Source organism: Fragaria vesca, linkage group LG5 (assembly GCF_000184155.1).
Source record: "Fragaria vesca subsp. vesca linkage group LG5, FraVesHawaii_1.0, whole genome shotgun sequence".
NCBI classification, from domain to species: Eukaryota; Viridiplantae; Streptophyta; class Magnoliopsida; order Rosales; family Rosaceae; genus Fragaria; species Fragaria vesca.
In genome coordinates, this window is record NC_020495.1 from 11,558,197 (window position 1) to 11,578,877 (window position 20,681).

Sequence of the window (20,681 nt, forward strand, 5' to 3'; positions counted from 1 at the left end):
TTTTTTTTTTTGCATGCATATTCTCAGTACTGAATTTTATTTGCTGTATAACATCAGGATCCAAGAAAGAGGATCCTCCCTCTCCTCATCGCCCTCATCAGCTCCATCATCACTACCATTGATGCGTCTCCATCACCACCACCACCACCGCCACCGCCGCCGTCATTCCCCATCGACGCTCCTACCCTTCAGATTGTCATCTGCTTCTTCATATTCTATTATGTGACTGTGGCAGTCATTGGCATTGTTAGCCCTGCCATTTTCAAAAAATGGCAGGATATCCTCACAGCCGCTGAAAATTGGTTTTATACAACCGATCACTTCCTCGTAGCCCCTTTTAGGCACATTTTTAGGTGTATGTATAAGTCCTTGTATGCGTTTATGGCTTTCTTCATTCTTAAGGTTTTGGTAGTGCCTATTATAGTGTTGATTGTGACGGGTGAGAAGGATTGACCCCAATCCTTGCTGATCTTAACACCTTCTATCAGCACTTGGGCGATCTTCGTCCTTTAGTTTATTAAAAGATTGTATCAACGCTTAACCCCAATCCAGCACCATAAAAGTTTGTTAAAAGATTCTGCTGCCTCTCTTGACTTCTTTTCTTTTTCAGTTCCCTTTCTTCTTCTGCAGAACATATCATATTTTTGTATGAACACCAAAGAATACAAGAATGAGACTGAATTGCTACTGATCACCGCAAAAGATTAAACATTCTTAAAATGATTAAAATGAATAGCCACAAAAGGATAGCAAAACATTACCTTCCGAAGTTTCACAAGAACAATCGTCCAAAAAAAAAAAAAAACAACAANAACAANAANANANANACTATTCTATACTACTTACGTTACGGCGACGTACTACCGTTACCGTTCCCTTACCGTCCGTACCTTACGTTCCTTCGTATTAGTAGGTAGTTACGTATCCTCCGTNTACTACTACGAAGGAAAGTAAGTTAAGTTAAGTAGTAGGTAGTTACTTACGTACCGTACGTAAGTAAACTAAACTTAAGTTACTAGTCTATAACTATACTNAATACTCTAGTAGGTTGTTAGTTAGTTTTCCCGTTACCTTACGGTAACCGGGTAACCGGTAACGTTAGTTTAAGTTTACTTACTTACCTTTCCTAAAACTTAAAGTACGTAAACTTAAGTAACGTTACTTACTTCTTTCTTCTTCTTTTTTTTTTTTTTTTTTTTTCTACAAGTATTTGTTGACTATGTCAATTCATATCCAATTACCAATAAGACATACAAAAAGCTCTTTTCATTTTCACGGACAGTACATGTTTAAAGCTAGATTAAGATTTCATTCCCAAAAAGAAAAAACTACACATTAAGATTTTTTTTGAAGGTAAGGGCTAGAATAGCAGTCCCACGTCGTTACCATTAATGAAACTGTAGAATACAAAGGGGAACGTTAAGCCTAAACCCCATAGCGTAAGAACACCCTAAAACAATATCAGGAGACCCTACATCACCTAAATATTCTAGCAAGAACCATTTGGTAAAAAGTGCGTTATTGGCTACTCTATTTGCTTTGACTAAAACATGACGACATAACGGAAAGTTGGCAACCGCTACCACACTAGATAGGAAGATCAGAACCGGATCGCACCATGTCTTGCACTTTGTGCCTAGATCGGTTCTGATTTGTAATTGCCCGATCAATTTTAAAAATAAGTAAATGTTGTACTCAATTTGAAGGACTCAGTATTAAAATTACACTAAAACAACGTGTGAGGTGTGTAAAGAGGATCTATGGGGTGACAATAAACGCACCATAAAACAATCATTTAACGACAAAATTACACTTTAGGGACCTTTATTTAAGATATTATGTTAAAATTTAACCTTTAAATATGACAAAATCTTAACAAATAGGCACGATCGATGAAAATTAAAAAATTTAGAGAGTACATTTACAAATAGTCGTAAACTGAATTTAATACGACTAAAAAAAGGCAAAAACAAACATTGTCGAGACTGGGAGTAAAAATCTCAGGTAGGTTTGGCATTAGTAAAAAAGGGATCCAGAGCTCAATTCTTGGTCTTCTCCAGTTCTCCGGCGCGCGAAACCATAACCCTAAGGCGCTCTTCAGGGAGGGATTCAAGTGTTGCATTGTCTGGATTCGGGAGATAAGTTTGTAGCTAATCGTTTGATCTTGTTCTATCTTTCGGATGCGTATGAGGTTGTTTTGCTCCTGCCATGTGTTTGTTACTGGATGTTTGGTCTCATATGTGAGATAATATCTATTGCTGAAATTTCATCAGTATAAAGGAGAATAAGAGGGTTAACTTTGTTTCTGGAGTAATTGGTACCTATTCCGAGTTAGTCCAATGATGTGTTAGAACTGTCACTGTGTCAAGTATCCTTCTGTTGCTAGACCTGGTTGATGTAATTTTCTGATTTCTACACAGGCTTCTTTTTTTTACCCTTTTTAAAATTTTGTTAGGGTTTCTATTTGCTTCATTACAACTGCCTTTTTTAATTTAGTTTTCTGTAAATCTGGGTTTATTCTTTACATTGATTATAATTAAAGTATTTACCTTTGTTTCTTATGGAATTGAATCATAAATTGTGTCTCTTGGTGCTGGGTTAATCTCTTTTTGTTGAATCTGTATTGTTAAAAGTGATTAATTCTGTTTTGTTTTATTTATAAAGCTTGGCTTTTGGTTTGGCTTGTAGGTGATGTGTTAAAAACTTAAAATTTTGGGGTGTGGGAGCTGTACGTTGAAAAAAATGAGGGAGTTGCAACCTGTGCTTTTAGGTGTTGTCGTCTACTGATCTCAGATTCTCAGTGGTTGAATTGGTGAGTTTATTTTGAGTTTAGAGCACTGTGTGCTCAGTTTTAAGCTCTTAATGTGAATTTTAAAAATGGGAAGTGTATTTTGTATCCAATCTTATGAATAGCTTTGTGTCTTGGCAGGTTTTACTTAAAATTCTGTGTTGAAGGTCTGTTAGCATGACACATTTTGAATGCAGTACAATGTATAGATGTAGTATGATTCAGTTAGCATTCAAAATGAGTCATTCTAACAGACCTTCAACACTGAATTTTAAGTAAAACCTCCATGAACCAGGAATTGGCATACATGAATTTGTCTTCATTAGCAGCCTATTCTATAAATTATGCAAGACTCTCAAAGACTTGTAATGATTAATATTGTCTACTAGATGTCTGGAATGGGGGTGGTGATTTGTTTTGATTCATTCTATCTCTGATTATGAACATATTTTTGCTGCATTTTTTCTTATTTTTACTTCTAACCAAATGTACTCTACTTCCAGGTGTTGTCAGACCCAATGAATCTTATCAGATCGACCTGGCAAAATGAATTTCCATCTTTTTACACTTTCATTATGTTTCCAAGGGTGTGTTGTTATTCAATGTTTCTTATAGAAATGTTATTAACAAACACTGTACATATTTGTATGTGACATTATTAATCCTTCTGTTTCAGTGTATACAAGTGATGGTTTATATCATGGGATTGTCGGGAGGACGACCTATCTTATGTGTGCCATGGTTACTTGTCTTGCTGTTTATGATTTCTGGTTATTGAAGGCGTATGGTTATCATTTTATAGGATTGAAATGGCTAAATGCCAAAACCGAGGATGGAAAACATGAGCTGAAGCTGAAGTACCTTGACCCAGTGGTTGGTATCTATTTGAAAAGTTTTCTGTATCATTTTATCTTCCATATGCCCTTGTTCACTATTCTCAATTGGCTCCATTACACTGGATTCTAAACCAAATAATCTTCGTTTTCTGTAGCAAATGTCCGGTTTGGACAAATATCTAGCAAGACAGTTTTGGTGGACTCTCTGTTTCATGGTAAGCATACGAAAAAACATTTGGGGTAGCACTAAATTGCAATTCATTATCTATAAATATGTAGAACACACATCAACAAGCTAGATAAACACACTTGATTTTAATATAATCATTATTTATGAAGATCGATCACAAAATTGATCAAATACGAAAAGGTATCATGTCATTGAAACGTGTATCCAATAATCTATATGGGTACACTTGGTAGTTGAACACGATAATGATATGCTTCATATTCAGCATTGCAAACATGGTTCACGGATACAAAAAATAATCGTCCGGTTGTTTTATATATTCACTGTGAAACTCAGATACTTCCATATCTCCACAGGAATCCATTGTCTGAAATCCACACTCTCTAGTTTAGTCATCATTCTCATAAAAATACAAAATTTGAGTTACCCAAAATAGAAAGTGAGAGTGTGGATTTCAATTTAGGAAGTGTGGATTTCATTTTCTTTTATTAAACACCTGTTTGGAAAAGAAAGGAAAAAAAAAAAAACTCGCAGTTTAAATTTTTATCTTGTCCAAGAAAGACTGGTCCATATTACACTACTGCAGAACCATTAGCTGTAGTTACTACATTACCTACATTAACGAGATTAGGTTGGGTGTATTATATTAGATATATTACCTTTAGCTTCAAAACCCATTAGTGACTACATTGAGGAGGTCAGGTTAGGTGCGTATTATAGTACCACTAGCTTTAAATCCCGTTAGTGACTACAGTAAGGAGATTCTGAAGTTCATGTGTGGCTGAGATCTTAAGCCTTAAGGTAGTGCCAGATTTAGGCAACAAAAGATCAAAATCATGAGCTCACTGTGGGTTAGCTCATTGAAGTTGTTGAATTGGATTTGATTGATTTCCATTGCAGTCTTACGGTCTATAAAGGGGGAAAAAAGTACGATTGATCAGTTGGGATGGTTTTGCATTATAGGACCATTAGCTTTATATATCCTGCATCCATTATTATGTAACCATTCTTTACTCACCTATCCTTTAGTTCTTCACTGCTGTTCTTAAGGAGGGAGTTGGGTGTGCTGTATCCATGCCACATTTAGGCAATATATTCTCAAAATCATGTGTTCATCTTCATGGGTTTGCCCGCATTGATGTATTAAGTGTATTCAAGTTGTTGGATAGGAGTGGATTAGGTGGTTATAGTCCACGATAAATACTTTGTAAGTTATGGCTCTGAAAGTTTTGTTGAGGTGTACAAGATTATGTTTTATTTTTATTTTGTTTATGATTTGGTTGCCTTCTCCTCTACTGTGTGACATAGTTATTGTTCTGTTAGTGTTGCCTAGGGAAAGAAATGCACATTTATTGATGAACATTTGGATCTGATTTCAAATTTGTAACCAAGTGAGATATGCAGCTCTTTAATCATATGTGTTACGATGTTCTGTCTGCTCTTTAATCATGTGTATGTTGCGAATTCCGAACTGTTTTAACCTCATCACTCTTGTTTTCGTTGGCAGTGTGTCATTTGGTTTGGGCTAGGGTTATATTGTTGCATTATGGGTCGAGTTGGGCAAGTTATTGTTGCTGGGTTTTCCCTTGGACTTTATCTTACAAATTTTGTTGGATTCTGCCTCTGCCATCAAGGTATGGAAATAGTATATGAAGTTCTTTTTACTTTATCTAAATACTGTCATCACTGGATAGTTGGTTCTCCACTTTAAAAGTCAGCTCATAGGGGTTTTGTCATTGTATTATGTCAGACATTTTAGTCAAAATTCTTATTCAAAGGTTTTTTTTGTTACTGTTAGCTTTTCATGGATTACACTGAAGTTAGGTGTAAAGGGTATATGAAGCCGAGGTAACACTAGATGCAAATCATGCAGCCATGTGGAATACTATTTTAATTATTTGCCGTAGTAATACGGTGTATTTATGAATGCACTGCACGGTCACTGGTCTTAGTCTCCTTGTAGTATTTTATTGGTGTATGCTATGCTGTTTTCAAATTTAATGAGAGCTGCTTATCTATATTTCAGCAATGAAAGAAGCATCTGCTGTGAAGAAAAGGTCGTAGGATACTCTTTTGGATTGGTTTGTTTGGTGTTTGGTTACTTCTGTTTACATGGACCCTCATAAACCTCAACAACAAGAGCTGTGGAATCCAGTTTCGAATTTGAATACTTCTAGCTTTGAGCCTTGGATCATTCTAACAGACTGTAACTGCATTTTAAACTTAATTGAGAAAAAGGGAGGTTTACAGGTTACTAATTGATATATGATTCAGTTTCGAGACTTTACTAATGCTACTGGCTTATTCTCTTTACCTTTCACTGGTAGTAAATTTACTTGAGATTACAAACAAGAGGGTTCAAATAATCTGTGAGAGATTAAATAGTGTTTTAGGCTTTTAGCCAATGCTGCTGCTTTGAAATGGTTTCCTCGTCTCAATTTAGTTGACTTACCCATTCTTGGTTCTGATCATGGACCAATTTTACTTGCTTTTCAGTCTGCTCCTGCTTAGTCTAGGAAGGCTTTTAGGTTAGAGGCTATGTGGTTTGCATCATGAACAGTTTCCTGCTGTGGTCAACACTGCCTGGAATACTCGAAAAACTATACTTTTCAGGCAATTGCCAAATCGTAATACTTTCGGTAAGTAATCTCTTTTTGCGAATGATATCTATTCATGTACAACTACAACGAATTAGTACTGGTCCTACTATTTTAGCCTTTGGTCCTTTGAATAAGAACACTTATCCAAACAAGAGGAATTATAGAGGGCTCAACGTGCCAAGGCCAATGACAAGAACCCTAAGTACTTCCAGATGCAAGCAACTATTAGAAAAAAAAAAGAAAAAAAAAGAAAAAATCAAAGTTTACGTTTGCGGTATGAGTCAAGTCTTTGGACTGACGATCAAAACCAAATAGGTCATGTTTTACCCACTGCTTTTCATAAACGATTCTTGCCAACATGCATTCGTCGAGAGGCTTGTGAGAGTAGCATTGACAAATGCATTGTACACAGCAATAGGAATTCCAATGGCTCTCAGTTGTGTTATTTACTCATTCTTATACTGCACCTACCCAACAGACAGGGAGCGTGCTCGAATGGAGGTTTTAATAGAATCCGAGATGCAACAAATATAATTGGACATTTCACCCAGCGGAAACGAAAACTCACAGATGTGGTTTCCTCTGAAGAACTATTTGTGAATGATAGAACTGTCAACTATGAGGGTGAGAAAGGCCTTGTTGGTGATGCTGAGGATGATGAACAGGCATTGTTGTACCGCTAGTGTTTCGCCAATATGAACCCGGCAGTAAGCTGGGAGTAATCTAGCAAGCAGACAATGACTCTTCATACATGCAGTATTGTATGTTGGAACTTGTGTGATACTTATCCCACATTGAAGAAGAATTAAATGTGTGAGGCTTTATATGAAAACATCTATGTGACTCATTAAATAGATGATAGGCCTAATATGGGCTTGGTGGGCTTTTTATTCTATTGGGTTTCCAATAGAAATGAATAAATAAATATGTATATATATTTAATAAAAGTCAAAGATTGGGCCTTGGGCTCTGTTGATTAAATCCGAATTTGATTTTTTGGAAATTAATATTATTTAATTTAATTATTAAATTTGGATAAATATCAAAAGACATAACTGTCCGAATAGTTGTGTCTGTCCGAACAGTTATACCTGTTCAAATTGACTTTTATATAAAGACGACTTCTGTCGTTTTGATCATCGAATCATTCTTCTTCTTCCTCCCCAAAACACTATTTCTTCTGAAGCATAAAGTAAATTCGCCATGGTCAAGTTTTTGTGCAAGAACTTGAACCAGATAGTTGTATCCTCTAGATAGACGTCCGAAACTGCAGCACAAGTGGGGACGAATTTCTGTTTTAGGTCACTGCAAGGCAGACCTCTATCTGATCAATCAAGTTAGTGTTGTTTGTTTTCATTGTTATTTTTCAATTTCGTTTTGATTTCATTGTTATATATATACTGTTTTTGAACAGATATTAGATTGGCTCTAACATTGTAAAGCTCATATCTATCACACTTTCCACAATAGACTGAACATTACTCCATTTAAGCATATCCATAGATCATAGTATCATACATGTACAAACGCAAAATGTCCATCCTGGTTTGACCTTTCACCGAAAATTAACCCGGCACAAAAACATCTTTTCTATGGTTTTTGCTATGGCTAAAATAGCCTCACAATTTAACCCTGCAAAAAGATTGTTAATTGTAGTATAATGAAAGCAAGGATAGTTCGAGGCCAGAGATTAAGAGTATTTAATTTCGCACGCACAAAATAATGTCACAAAAGTGTCTACTGTTCCTAACGAACAACTATTGAGATAGGAAGATTTGGCTGCTTGATACTTGCCTTGCTCTCTACAACAAAAACACAATCATACGCTAGAGATCAACATTCAATACATTAGAACGTCGTGTATAAATTGAAGGTTTTACAAGGTTTGGAAAGTCTTTTCTTTTTGTAATTGAGTCTCACAAATAGTAAAACAATAGAGTCTCACAAATAATAATACAACACATAACAAAACAGGTTTGATCAACAGACTTGTAAAAGAACGATTAAACCATGAGGCACAACAAGAAGAATCTCAAACTGTGCAGGTTCCAAGTTTAAATGATATTTTTTAATAAAAAAAAAAACCTTTTTATTAAATAACTCACACACCCATGTCAATGAGATATGAACCCATGACATCAAAATTGTTGGTTAAATTGTTAGTTAACACGTTAACCAACCAAGCCACGACTCACTGACAAATTTAAATGATATAGGATTAAATTTAGTTTACCCTCCTAAGGTTTGGGGTCACTCCCCGTTCTTTCAATTTTGAAAACTCATCCCCTGAAATTTCTAATTTTCATCAGTCTAACTTATTTATTAAGATTTCGTTCAATTTGAAGGTTAAATGTTAACGTGAAATCTTAGAAAATGGGTCAAAAAGTGTGATTTTTGTCGTTAATTAATTGTTCTAGCTCTTAAAGTGAGCCATAAAGTCAAAATTAACATTCAATTTTGACGGAATTATAACAAATAGGGTAAAGTTGATGAAATTTAGAACCTTAGGGGGTGAATTTTTAAAATTGAGAGATCATGGATTGAAATGAGGTCAAATAGAATCCTCAAGAGGGTAAACTAAATTTAGTCCAATGATATACCTTGGTTCCTTCCCTAAAAAATGGGACAAAGGCAAAAGGACCATCAAGTATGTACGTAGAATGAATATATAACCAATTATAGGACTCATTGTTGTCGGTGAGCCGTGGCCTGGTTGGTTAAAGTGTTAACTAACAACTTTGACGTCATGGATTCAAACCTCATTGACATATGTAAGGTGTGTGAGTTATTTAATAAAAAAAATAAGACTCATTATTGGAGTTGCCTAATGAAAGATTTAGGATGAAATGAAGTTAACTCTAAACCTTGGGGGGGTGTTTAAAATGAATGAATTTAATCAAATCTAGAAAGTAAGGAACTAAAAATGACTAAATTCATTTTACCTCCTTAAGGTTTGGAGTTAATTTCATTTCACTTACCATTCTCTCATTTATTTTTGAATTAAATTCAGTTGACCCTATTGTGGTTTAGAGGTGAATTCATGTTAATCCTTAAACTTTCAATTTCATCCGATTACCCCCCGATCTCTTGTTTTTCTAGTAATTTAGCTTCTCAACCCCCAAAACGTCATCACATGTCATCAAATTTTAACGTCCCAATTGGACGGAACATGAGTAATAGGAGACGGTAGACAGAAAAATAAGAGCTTGGGGTTTAATCTGATGAAATCGAAAGTTTAGGGACTAATATGAATTCCCCTCTAAACTACAGTGGGGTCAACTGAATTTAATTCTTTATTTTTTTGGGGTCTGAACCGATAATCAATAAAGCCCAAAAAGGCAAGGGTGGGGCAACAAAGGGCAGCCCAGCCCACAACAAACAAGAGAATTCATTCAAGCTACACCAATGTGAAGCTAGCGAACAAAAACTCAGCAAAAAAATAGCTAGCCAAAACAAAGCTAGCTAGCCTCTAATGTCAACGACGACAGATAAGGAAGACCGTCAAAGCTAAGAACATGCAGAATAGAAGGTGGTGGCCTATTAGCCCATTTTTGCCGACCCACCCTCAGATCAGCAAGGGAGGCCACCCCATGGGAAGCATAATTCCCTTCATAAGAGATCCAACTCTAGTGCACACCGGCGAAATTGAGAGACCGGTGACGAATAACAGCAATTAAATGGTAGATTGTCCAGTTCCTACACTTTGAACTCTGAATTTCAGTTACCAAAACTTGAGAATCACTTTCAATAATGCATATATAGGACAGTTGGGGCTGGTGACCCAAATCAAGACCAGAAAGTAATGCTTTAGCTTCAACAATTAAAGCTGAATTACAAAGATCAACTTTAGCTTCTGCAGCTATGAAATTTGCATGACAGTCTCGCACAATCACACCAATACCATCAACAGGTATTCAAGCACCAAGTTGCATCGGCATTAATTTCGGAATATGGAAACTCAAGAGCTTTTCATATCCCTTTCAAAAATGTAATTACCGGGGAAAACTGATTAGGCTTCTTTGAATGCAGATACTTAAGATGAAACCTATTTGCACGATCAATGATTGATGCAGGACAAATTGGTTTTCCTTGGTACTAGAACGCGCATCTCATCTTCTAGATCTCCCAACACAGAATGTTGATAAGAGTAAGAGATTCTTTCTTTTGGTATGTCGATGAGAAACATGATACAACACTAACCAACCAAATATCAAATCTTGTAATAGATTGTTTATTAATTCGAAGACTGAGAGGAGATCTGAACCAAACACAATCCACTCACGAGCACAATAAAAACTATGCTCAATAGTTTCCACACTATATTTGCAGATAGCACATCATATTTTTATGTATCTTCCTTTTGAATAAGTTACCATGAGTTGCAAGAGCATCATTAGCCACCCTCCAAATGAAATTGGAAATTTTTGGAACTGTATCCAGTTTCCATAACATCTTCCAGAAGCAAGGGTCAATCATGTAGGATGAGTGAGAGTTACTAGGAAGCTTACTTGTCCTTAGAGCATGATACAAGTGATAATAACTCGAACAAACAGAATAAGAAACTGAATTGTCAAGAGGCCAGATTAATCTGTCTTCTATTAGATGGTCCCCAATAGGAATAAGCTTGATTTTACTAACCAACTCAGCGGAAAATAAGGTCCAAATTTCATAGACATTCCAAGAGGCTGTTCCAAAATTAATTAATCAAGTCTTTAACCAATTTTGGAGCTGACTCAGGAATAGGGCTGATAGGAACAATATGCCCTTGTCTCATGGGAACTCAACTATCCCTCCAAACATCAATCCTCTCACCATTACCAACCTTCCAACAAGCTCCCTTCAAAATGATGTCTCTACCTTCTAGCAAACTTGACCAAGCCCAAGAAGCTCTATAGCCCTTTACATCCTTGAGAAAATCACACTTTAGAAAATATCTTGCCTTTAAAGCCTTCATCCACATTTCATTGGGGTTTTGTAAAATTCTCCAGCATTGCTTAGTAATTAAGGCGAGATTAAAGTCTTTGAAGTCTCTAAATCCCATACCTCTAGCAAGCTTAGGTTTTCCCAAGTGAGACCAACTCTTCTAATGAATTTTCAGGCCAGAGTCAGAGAAACCCCACTAAAAATTAGCAAGCTCAGAATTGATTTCATAACATAAAGAAGCTAGGAATTTGAAACAAGCCATAGGATAAGAAGGAACTGCCATTGCCACTGACTTTATTAGAACTTCTCTTCCAGCCATAGAAAGAGCATTCAACTTCCACTCTTCAATTTTCTTCACTATTCTCTTCTTGACAAAGACCAACGCCTTCTTTTTAGACCTCCCCCAAATAGTTGGTAAACCCAAATAACACCCAAGATTGTTAACTTGAGGGATTTCAAATTAACAGATCACAAATAGGCTAAGAAATATCAATAGGAGTATTTAGGCTAAAGAAAATACTTGATTTTGAGAAGCTAATAAGTTGACCTGAACCAATACATAACTTAGAAAAAATTTCCTGGAGAGGGAACCTTTTAGGAAAAACCGGGAGTCATCAACAAAAAGGAGATGTGAGAGAATATGGCCACCCCTGCTGATCTTAACACCTAATAAATCCCCAGTATGAATTGCTCTAGAAATATTTCTAGACAAAACTTCGTTGACAAGTAGGAATTAAATAGGGGGATAAAAGATCTCCTTGTTTAAGCCCTCTTTAGGGTAGAAGAAATTTCCTGGTCTCTGTTGAGTACTACTGAAAAGGAAACAGTAGTGATGCAGCACATTATCAAGCGAATCCAACCCCCATCAAAACCAAGCTTAAAGAGCAAAACCTCCACAAAATCCCACTCAACTTGATTATAAGCCATATTCATATCCAGCTTGAGCCCCATTTCAAAAATTTCCCCTTCTCTCTTGAGCTTTAAATAGTGAAAAAACACATGGGCCAAAAAAACGTTCTCCTGAATTTGACGATTAGAAATAAAGGCATTCTGATTAGGGATCGTCAAAAAGCCCGGTCTGGTTGGGCCCTACGGGCTCGGGCTCGGGCTGGGCCGGGCCTCAATCATGTTTTCTAAATTTTAGGGTCGAGCCGGGCTATTCAAAACATCAAAGCCCACGGGCCCTGGCCTTACGGGCTTATTAGGGGCCCGGGCCTTACGGGCTTATTAGGGACGGATCAGGCCTATTATATACATATATAATAGAATTTTATTAAAATAAAACAAAAAGCTATAAAAAGTTAAGATTTGTTAATGATTGAACTAAATGTAATAAAAAATAAATAAAAAATATGACTTAATGTATTAATTAGTTCACATATTTAACTAATAATCCCATAAAAAATATTAATAAAACTATTGAAAGGGCTTGGGGCAGGCTTTTAGGGCCGGACCGAGGCTTTGAACCCACCACTCTAGCTCAGCCTCATGCCCTATGGGCCGGGCCGGGCTTTAGCCTTTTGGGCCGACGGGCTTTTAGGCCCGTGGGCTGTCGGTCCAAAGGGCCAAATGATGACCCATTTTCTGATGATAGGAAACAAGATCATGAAGAAAAGATTTTAGTCGATTGATCAAGAAAGGATCAGGAAGAAAGAATTTTGTAAGTGTTATTAATTACATAGGCTGATAGGACAAAATTGATAAGTATTTTCAGGGTTTTGAACTTTAGGAATGAGGGCTAAGTGGGTACGATTCATCTCCTTAAGAACCAAACTTCCATTGAAAAACTTTGTAGCTGAACAATTAACCACATTGTGAACTGTATCCCAATTTTTTTGGTAAAATAAGCTAGGGAAACCATATGGACCAGGGGATTTCAAAGAGCCCAATTGGAAAGCAGCCACTTGAATGTCGTCACTTGAGAAAGGAGAAGTGAGAACTTCATTCATCTCCCTTGTGACAAGAGGCATAAAAGGAAAGATACTTTATAGAATCACATTGGGTATGTTCCAAGTAATAGGTTACATATTTATATGGCACCGTGGGACATATCATTATGTTCCTTTACTTAGGGTTTGGGTCCATATATCTTTCATTCCCATTTTAAAATTGTTGCTCACCTAAACCCTCTAGCATGGTAATGATGGATTCGCAATACATGGGTTACCAATCCAAGAAGTCAAAACTATGCAACATGTATTTCCCTTTGTTATAAAGTTTTGGGAATCAAACAACTTAGGTTACAAGTCCATTGGAGCTAAACATGTCTAAAAGTGTATTCTCATTATCATCTAAACCTAGGAACTATATGCTTGCTTAGGTACTGTTGATACTAAGAATCTGACCAAGGTAGCTAAGCGAATAACGCAATAGCAAAGAATGAACTTTTATATGTCATGTGAGGTATTGTTTTAAAGACAAATAGACAATACGTAACATCCTCTATATTAACCGAACACGAATAGAATGATGCGATTTAAGTCCAACTTTGATATAGTAACTAATATTTTAGAACCTATATATTGAATCTGGATTAGGAAGTAAATTTGAGAAGAACCATAGACGTGATGATGATGAGAAAAATGTATGTTGAGTTTACTAGGCTTGTGCATGTGGGTGATCATCACTCAAGAGCTGGCAAATTCATGATCGCCCTTTCCTTTTTAAGGTCCAAGGCGCAAGGTCGTTTCGGTAATTCAGCCACACCAGAATTTGAAACGAGTACCGTATAAGGTATGTAACGGATACTTTCTAAGTTACGTCAAAAACGCCGTATAATCCACTCACGAAAAGAACATGACGAGAATACCCCTGCCGTGATTATAAACGAGAAACACAGAGAGGTGGGGGTCGTGGTGGTAAGAATATAAGAGAAGCTTTACGCAAGAATTACACGTGAAAATCTGGCAGGACGTGACCCACGAATGAAGGGTATGACCTACGAGAGAGGGGATAGAATATAAACAGGGAGACCTGCAATTCTGGCCTTTGGGTTAGTTGGTGTTGTTGGCTGGATGTCTCTCACTTTCTTCCACATGGAGGAGGATATAGACCTGGCAATTATGGTTCATTTTCTTCTGGGGATAAAGATTAAAGGAAGCAGAAAGCATATGTTATCCTCCATCTGGAGGAAGAGAAAATGATGAGCCGGGGGCATGTGTTTCTGATACGATCTCAGGCAACAAAGTCGCAGGTTTGCTCGGCAAGCCTGGCCTTTTGACTTTGGCTCGATCTCTGGTTTGATCTATCACGAGGATGATTACTAATATGAGATGGAGAAGTGTACTGGCCTTCTAGCTTTCAACATGCAACGTCATCACCAAGTGGATCGAAATCTATACAAAACTAAAAAGAGATGTGTGACTCTAGATAATTTCTCCATTTTAGGCTAGTTTGGTATGCTCCTATATGAAAGTCATTTAATTTTTGTTGCATTTAGATGCTTCATTTGAAGCTTTTCATCGATATGGAGTGCACAAAATGAGAGTACCACAAAAGAGTCACTATCTATATATAAGTTTATCAACAAAAATAGTTATGAAATATTATAAAAAGATGTATTACGTATCAAATTAAGTTTCGATTCAAATTCAAGAATTCACACACTTTTTACATTTAATAATATTTTCATAAATAGAAACAACAATAAGTTAGTAAATTAAGATCTAAAAATACAGCACATGCACGGCCTAAAATAAGCCTAACCAAATATCATGGAAGTCGCAAAATTACTTCTATGCATCTTAGATATGTTTATGCAAACAACATCAAAGATTTTAAATTTTACCAGACAAACAAGAGTTTTTCATGCCCTATCCGACCATTGCCACCGGTCGGCACCACTTATAAGATTATTGTAGCCAAACTATAGGTCTAGTCCAAGAGAAAAAAATATAGAGAAGTTCAACTCAAAAAACCAATTTTAATAAAACGCCCTACCAAATAAAAACCTAATTTTTACACGCTTGATCATGGAACACACCAGTTATGTTACTCTACCCCGTATATCCTACTCATAAAATAACCGGTTCCGCCACCATAGAGGGATAGAGCTTTTTAGATTCTATAACACAAATTCTATAAAATTTAATATTGAAATCACTCACAAATTAAATCAAAATCAAACTTCAAAATTTTTGTTTCAAGCCGATGAACAAATTTAAAACCCCTCTGCCATTATCCTCTCGCATGAAAACAAAAACAAAAACATCACAAATTTTGATCCAAAGACCGTTGCAAAAAAACATCATCTCCTTAAAATCGTCGCTTATTCCACGCCCAATAAATCTTCCTTAAATTTTAAATTCTAAACAAACTCTCTCCAAAACCACCCAATCCCTACTCCACACGTACCCCCCACCAAGTCAAACAGTCAACACACTATCCCAGCAGCCCCATTTCCGTAAATTCCCTATCACATTTCACCTCCACGTGGCGGTCCCTCCGGTCTCAGCCTATCTCGTACGCGGTACAAGATTCAAATTTCCCAACAAGCAGGGCTATTCCGTCATTTCCACAAAACCCGAACCCGACCCGTTTCCCACATCTCTTTTCCCTTTTTGGTTTTAAGAAAGTAGTAGTAGTGTAGCTCAAAACACAACTCTACTCTCTACTCCAAGTCTCTCTATCATCTCCCTTCAACTCCACCCTTTCCTCTCCTCTTCTCCCCCCATTTTAAAATACCCACAAAACCCACCATTACACACCGCAATCCTCCCGGAGCTCGAGGTCAGTTCCGTCTTTTCCACCTCAGATTCCGGCGCATTATTGGCGGAAATGAGCACTCCGGTGAGGAAGTCCCACACATCCACCGCGGATCTGCTCACCTGGTCCGAGACTCCGATTGCCGACTCCCCGGCGCTCCCCTCTTCCGCTACTCGGCCTCACCAGGTATTCAATTGGAGTCTCACTATAGTTTTTTTTTCGAAAAATTAGGCTTCTTTGCGTCAATCTGATTCGGTGTTTGGTTTGGTGTTAGCCGTCGGATGGGATCAGAAAGGTGGTGTTTGGAGGTCAGGTGACGGATGAGGAGGTCGAGAGCTTAAACAAACGGTCAGATCTGCTTCCCCTGCTTCGGCTTCTTTTATCTTGTTCATCACATTTTGATTTTTGGGGATTTCAGTGGACTTAATAGTATTGGTTTTTGTTCTTGAATTCTTGGAATAGTATTATTTCGTTTTGGAAAATATGTAATTTGAACTTGAAGATTGATGTTCTCTTGTGAATGATCTGTGATCGATCTACTTATTTTGACCTATGATTTATATTTCCAAAGAATATTAATTTTCTTAATTTTCCAAATTATGCTTGTTAGATTAATTTGTTTGAATTTTAAATTTAATTTTTTTGGTGGGGAAATTGGTCTTCTAGAATCTAGACAAGTTTAATTAGCATTGGGAAAATGGTTTTATGTTTTGACCGTTGAAGAATTGGGTATATGCCAGTTTTGATGGATTTTATTAGTTTGCTTCCGTTATGATATCCCACATCTCACTAATTGTTTTCCAAATATGAAAAGATTTTTTTTCTTTAAACTTTTCATAAATTTTTAATTATAATTTAGCAGTTATAAGATGAAGAATTGGGTTTTTGATATTGTGTTTCAAAGCAGAAAGTTTTCTGTGGAATTGGTCTTGTTGACAAGATTAGTATCCAGACTAAAATGATCAGGGATTTCTAACAGTGTTTACTTTGTAATGTCCAGAAAACCTTGTTCAGGGTACAAGATGAAGGAGATGACTGGGAGTGGCATTTTTGCTGGGGGAGCTGACGATGAAGCATCAGAACCTGGTAGTGCTAATCCTACCCCAAATAGCAAAAGTGGAATCCGACTGTACCAGGTACCAAATCAATATGTGCTACATTTAAGATCGATCATGAAATCTTAGATCAATATATGAGTAAATGAAAGAATGGAGGTCTTATAGTATGGCATGTCATTTTGGCACAAAAACCCTTACATGACTTTGTCTTTTGATGGTATGAAATGCCAGCAAGCGGTTGCTGGAATCAGTCATATCTCATTTGGTGAGGAAGAGGGTGTTACTCCCAAAAAGCCTACTACAATTGCTGAAGTCGCAAAGCTGCGAGAGCTGAGTGGAACCTTGGAAACTGAGGCAGAGGCAGAGGCAAGGCTGAAGAAGCAGCTTTCAGAGTCTAAATATAAGGAGCTCAGTGGGCATGACATATTTGCACCCCCACCTGAAATTTTACCTAGGGAAACTACTGCTCCACGACAACTGGCTTTGAAAGGGAGCATTCAAATAGGAGAACCTACTTCACCCGTATACGAGTCTGCTAAGGTGCCTAAACACATAATGCTATCATTCCGAATTTCTTTATTCTTGTGTCATCTTTGGAAGCATCTGACTGATTCAAAATTTGGTTTCTGTATGTAGTCTACTGGAGGTCAGATCAATGTTATACCGGGTGAGGACCCTGTGTCCAAGACGGCGAAGAAGATTTATGAGAAGAAATTTTCCGAGCTGTCAGGAAACGACATATTCAAGGGCGATGTTCCTCCGTCCTCTGCTGAGAAACCACTGAGTGTGGCAAAACTGCGGGAGATGAGTGGCAGCAACATCTTTGCCGACGGGAAGGCAGAGGCTCGAGAATATTTGGGTGGCGTACGCAAACCCCCTGGTGGCGAGAGCAGCATTGCCTTGGTTTAACTTGCTAGGTGGCCTAACTTGGTGATTTTATCACATGGTGTCTGGTTTTGTTCTTTTTCTCTTCTAGTGGTGGAGGATTGTTATTATATAATTTGACCTTTTCATTGTGGGATTTCTTGGAGTCATGTTTTAGGTTATAAGGTTTTAGAGCTATGGACTATCTCTGCTAATTGGGTTGTGTATGTCCATATTTATGTGTTCTTCCAGTGCTTGGGCTGTTTCCCTGGGTTTAATTTAATCCATCATTTGTTGATCCCCCTTGATCATGCATTTTGCATCATATTTCTGTGTTCCAAACTTCCAATATCCAATGTTCGAAGACAGTTACATCGTTGTTCAAGAGCATTGTTGCTCTTAAACAATTCAACTGTTGGATTTGGTCGACTGTAAAAGAGTGTAACCATTTGATGGGTGGGTAAAAGAGTATAACCATTTGATGGGTCGGTAAAAGAGTATAACCAGTTGATGGGTAGATTGACAAAAAAAAAAAAAAAAAAAAAAAAAAAAAAAAGGTAGAGAGCAGCAATGCTCCACAGACATAGAACATCTATTTTTACCGAAGGGTTAAAAGTAATTTAGCAATATAGCATCACCAATAAGTCTGTAGAATCTTTATTTGAGATTCAAAATGTTTTGGACTTAGAGCATATGCACCTGGACACTAATTGGGTGGCCAATTAGCTAAAATGAGAGGAATGGTGAATGCATCGGTATTAAATCAGCATGACTGATTAGTGGCCCCGTATGCCTTGCTAATTCAGTGACCAATTTTGAGTCATCTAGTTGGTATGACTGATTAGTGACCTCCACACTCATGTGAGCTTGGTGTTATAACAGTTTTTTAATTGTAGCTATTAGATATTGATTTGATGATTCTACTTAATTATCATTGGCAACTTTTTAAGTCAATAGTGGATTGACAAACAAATTGTCTTTGATTGATGCATTGTCTAAGCTAGAGACAATTACCAATTTTGGATAAATAGTGGATTGGTCATACCAATTAAATCAACAAATCAACAATCGCCCACCACTTATGAGTGCATATGCTCTTAGCTGGTGCAAGAGCTGAAGAATTTGTACAACCAACAAAAAAAATGGAGTTGTAGGAGGCTGCCTCTGCTATATAGGCTGCTACATAGGGGACATTAGTCACAGAAGCAATGTCAGAGCTCAGTCTGGTTGACTCGTTTGTTGCCTTAATTCCATGCTACTGCACAAGCAGAAAAATGGAGACAAACCCACTTTCCTTACCCAATATGCACAGCAATAAAAATTTACCATAGAGAAGATCTGCATTTGAAATCACAAGTGGGTAAAAAATCTCAAAGCAGTAAGGGCATCAGTGATCAGTGCCAGAGTTGGTTCAAAAAAGACACTGCGGAAAACAGTGGCAGGAGGAGTGATACCTATTTATAGGCATAAAACAAGAGTGGAAGGTAAGGCCAACTCTTGGCTGCCGATAATGCTCTTGCTGAAGACTGACCAATTCAGAAGGATCAGAATATCAGCTACCTGCAACCTCACCAGATATGATTTAGTACTGCAGGATTATTAGGCATATAGAAAATTTTCCCCACTTCACCATATATAATAATATATCGACTAATTTCGGGTTAAACTACTTTTCGGTACTTTTTGTCCTTTTAGCTGAGTTCAAGTGATCTCGGTTTAGCCAAATTTACCTTTGTTAACCTGAGTAGTCCCCCTATTCAAAGCAAAACATATTGTGAAATTGACCAATATCATTGTAAGTATAGCCGAAGAGAATCGAATAATGAGATAAAACCGTACAAAAAAAGGGTTAAATTTAGCTAAAGGGGAACACAATGGTTACGAAAAACACGAAACAAATTAGTTACAGGTGCTACTAATTCTAGTAGCTGAACATAAATCATGAATAAAATAAACTATTAGAGCGGACAATTTTCCTTATGCAAAGCCAACTATAAAGGATCATTCTAACAACAAATTCGACAGTAAGTTAAACTCCCCATCAATTTAGCCTCTCCAAGATAGATCATAGGCAAAATTCCAACTCAATCTCATGAACCTTTTAATTTAAGACAACCTTCTTCCCTTACCTCTCTTATTCATTTCTTCATCTTACCAATGGCATAGGCATAGAAAATTTTTGGGCTAGAAGCCAAATTCTCCGGACCAATCAGAAGCCCTCATTTCAAAAGCGGACCCCATCCAACAAATGGTATTTTTCCTCGAGCCTTCTGAAAAAAGTAAATCAAATTTGGTTAGCACCCTGAAGAAGCTATCACTTGCTATTATTAGCTGCAATCCAAACTGTCATATAGCCCTGAAACCCAAAACTTACCTCTATCTATTTCAGGTAAAAAACTTGTCAACAAAGAAAAGTATAGCCCAGGAGGTCAGAAAGGTAAAACAGTAAGTAGCAAAATAACCAACAACCCAGAATTATTCAAATGTGAGAAAATCAAGCCGGTTAATTACACAGGTTAGAACTCTCTGTTTACGAAGTTGATACTCTCATAACTAAACAGTGTTTAAATGTTTTTGCTAATATAACTATGGAAATTACTACCTTTGTTTAACTACAAAATTTCCAAAAGTAAAAAGAAAAAATTGGTAGGAAATACAAATAGGCCTAGTCAGACCTCCTCTCTCTCTTCTCTCTCTGCTTTTTGTTTCTGGTGCAGT

General features: G+C 37.0%; 3 protein-coding genes across 3 annotated transcripts in view; all 3 read left to right on the forward strand.

Annotated features, from left to right (window-relative positions):
- LOC101292027 overlaps positions 1–453 on the forward strand; it is a 7,432-nt gene extending 6,979 nt beyond the window's left edge. The window contains exon 16 of the mRNA XM_004301272.1: positions 58–453. Coding sequence (XP_004301320.1) covers positions 58–453 — 396 coding nt within the window. The remainder of the gene's footprint in view (positions 1–57) is intronic.
- A 1,824-nt stretch (positions 454–2,277) lies between these two features.
- LOC101293686 lies at positions 2,278–6,079 on the forward strand. The gene is made up of 7 exons (XM_004299594.1): positions 2,278–2,397; positions 2,665–2,812; positions 3,292–3,375; positions 3,465–3,661; positions 3,780–3,839; positions 5,322–5,448; positions 5,841–6,079. Exons 4-7 carry the CDS (start codon positions 3,518–3,520, stop codon positions 5,876–5,878), a joined length of 369 nt encoding a protein of 122 aa, XP_004299642.1. The 5' UTR covers positions 2,278–2,397; positions 2,665–2,812; positions 3,292–3,375; positions 3,465–3,517; the 3' UTR covers positions 5,879–6,079.
- Positions 6,080–15,939: 9,860 nt separating this feature from the next.
- Positions 15,940–18,288, forward strand: LOC101293978. The gene is made up of 5 exons (XM_004299595.1): positions 15,940–16,227; positions 16,316–16,389; positions 17,042–17,177; positions 17,331–17,639; positions 17,736–18,288. Exons 1-5 carry the CDS (start codon positions 16,114–16,116, stop codon positions 18,006–18,008), a joined length of 906 nt encoding a protein of 301 aa, XP_004299643.1. The 5' UTR covers positions 15,940–16,113; the 3' UTR covers positions 18,009–18,288.
- The last annotated feature ends 2,393 nt before the right edge of the window (positions 18,289–20,681 follow it).

Bases quoted from the DNA above. Each gene is read 5' to 3' on its own strand.
- LOC101293686 (XM_004299594.1), top strand. From the start codon at position 3,518: ATGTGTGCCATGGTTACTTGTCTTGCTGTTTATGATTTCTGGTTATTG. The intron at 3,662-3,779 runs GTTGGTATCTAT...CGTTTTCTGTAG, and splicing joins TGAAGTACCTTGACCCAGTG to CAAATGTCCGGTTTGGACAA. The intron at 5,449-5,840 runs GTATGGAAATAG...TCTATATTTCAG, and splicing joins ATTCTGCCTCTGCCATCAAG to CAATGAAAGAAGCATCTGCT.
- LOC101293978 (XM_004299595.1), top strand. From the start codon at position 16,114: ATGAGCACTCCGGTGAGGAAGTCCCACACATCCACCGCGGATCTGCTC. The intron at 16,228-16,315 runs GTATTCAATTGG...GTTTGGTGTTAG, and splicing joins CCGCTACTCGGCCTCACCAG to CCGTCGGATGGGATCAGAAA. The intron at 17,640-17,735 runs GTGCCTAAACAC...TTCTGTATGTAG, and splicing joins CCGTATACGAGTCTGCTAAG to TCTACTGGAGGTCAGATCAA.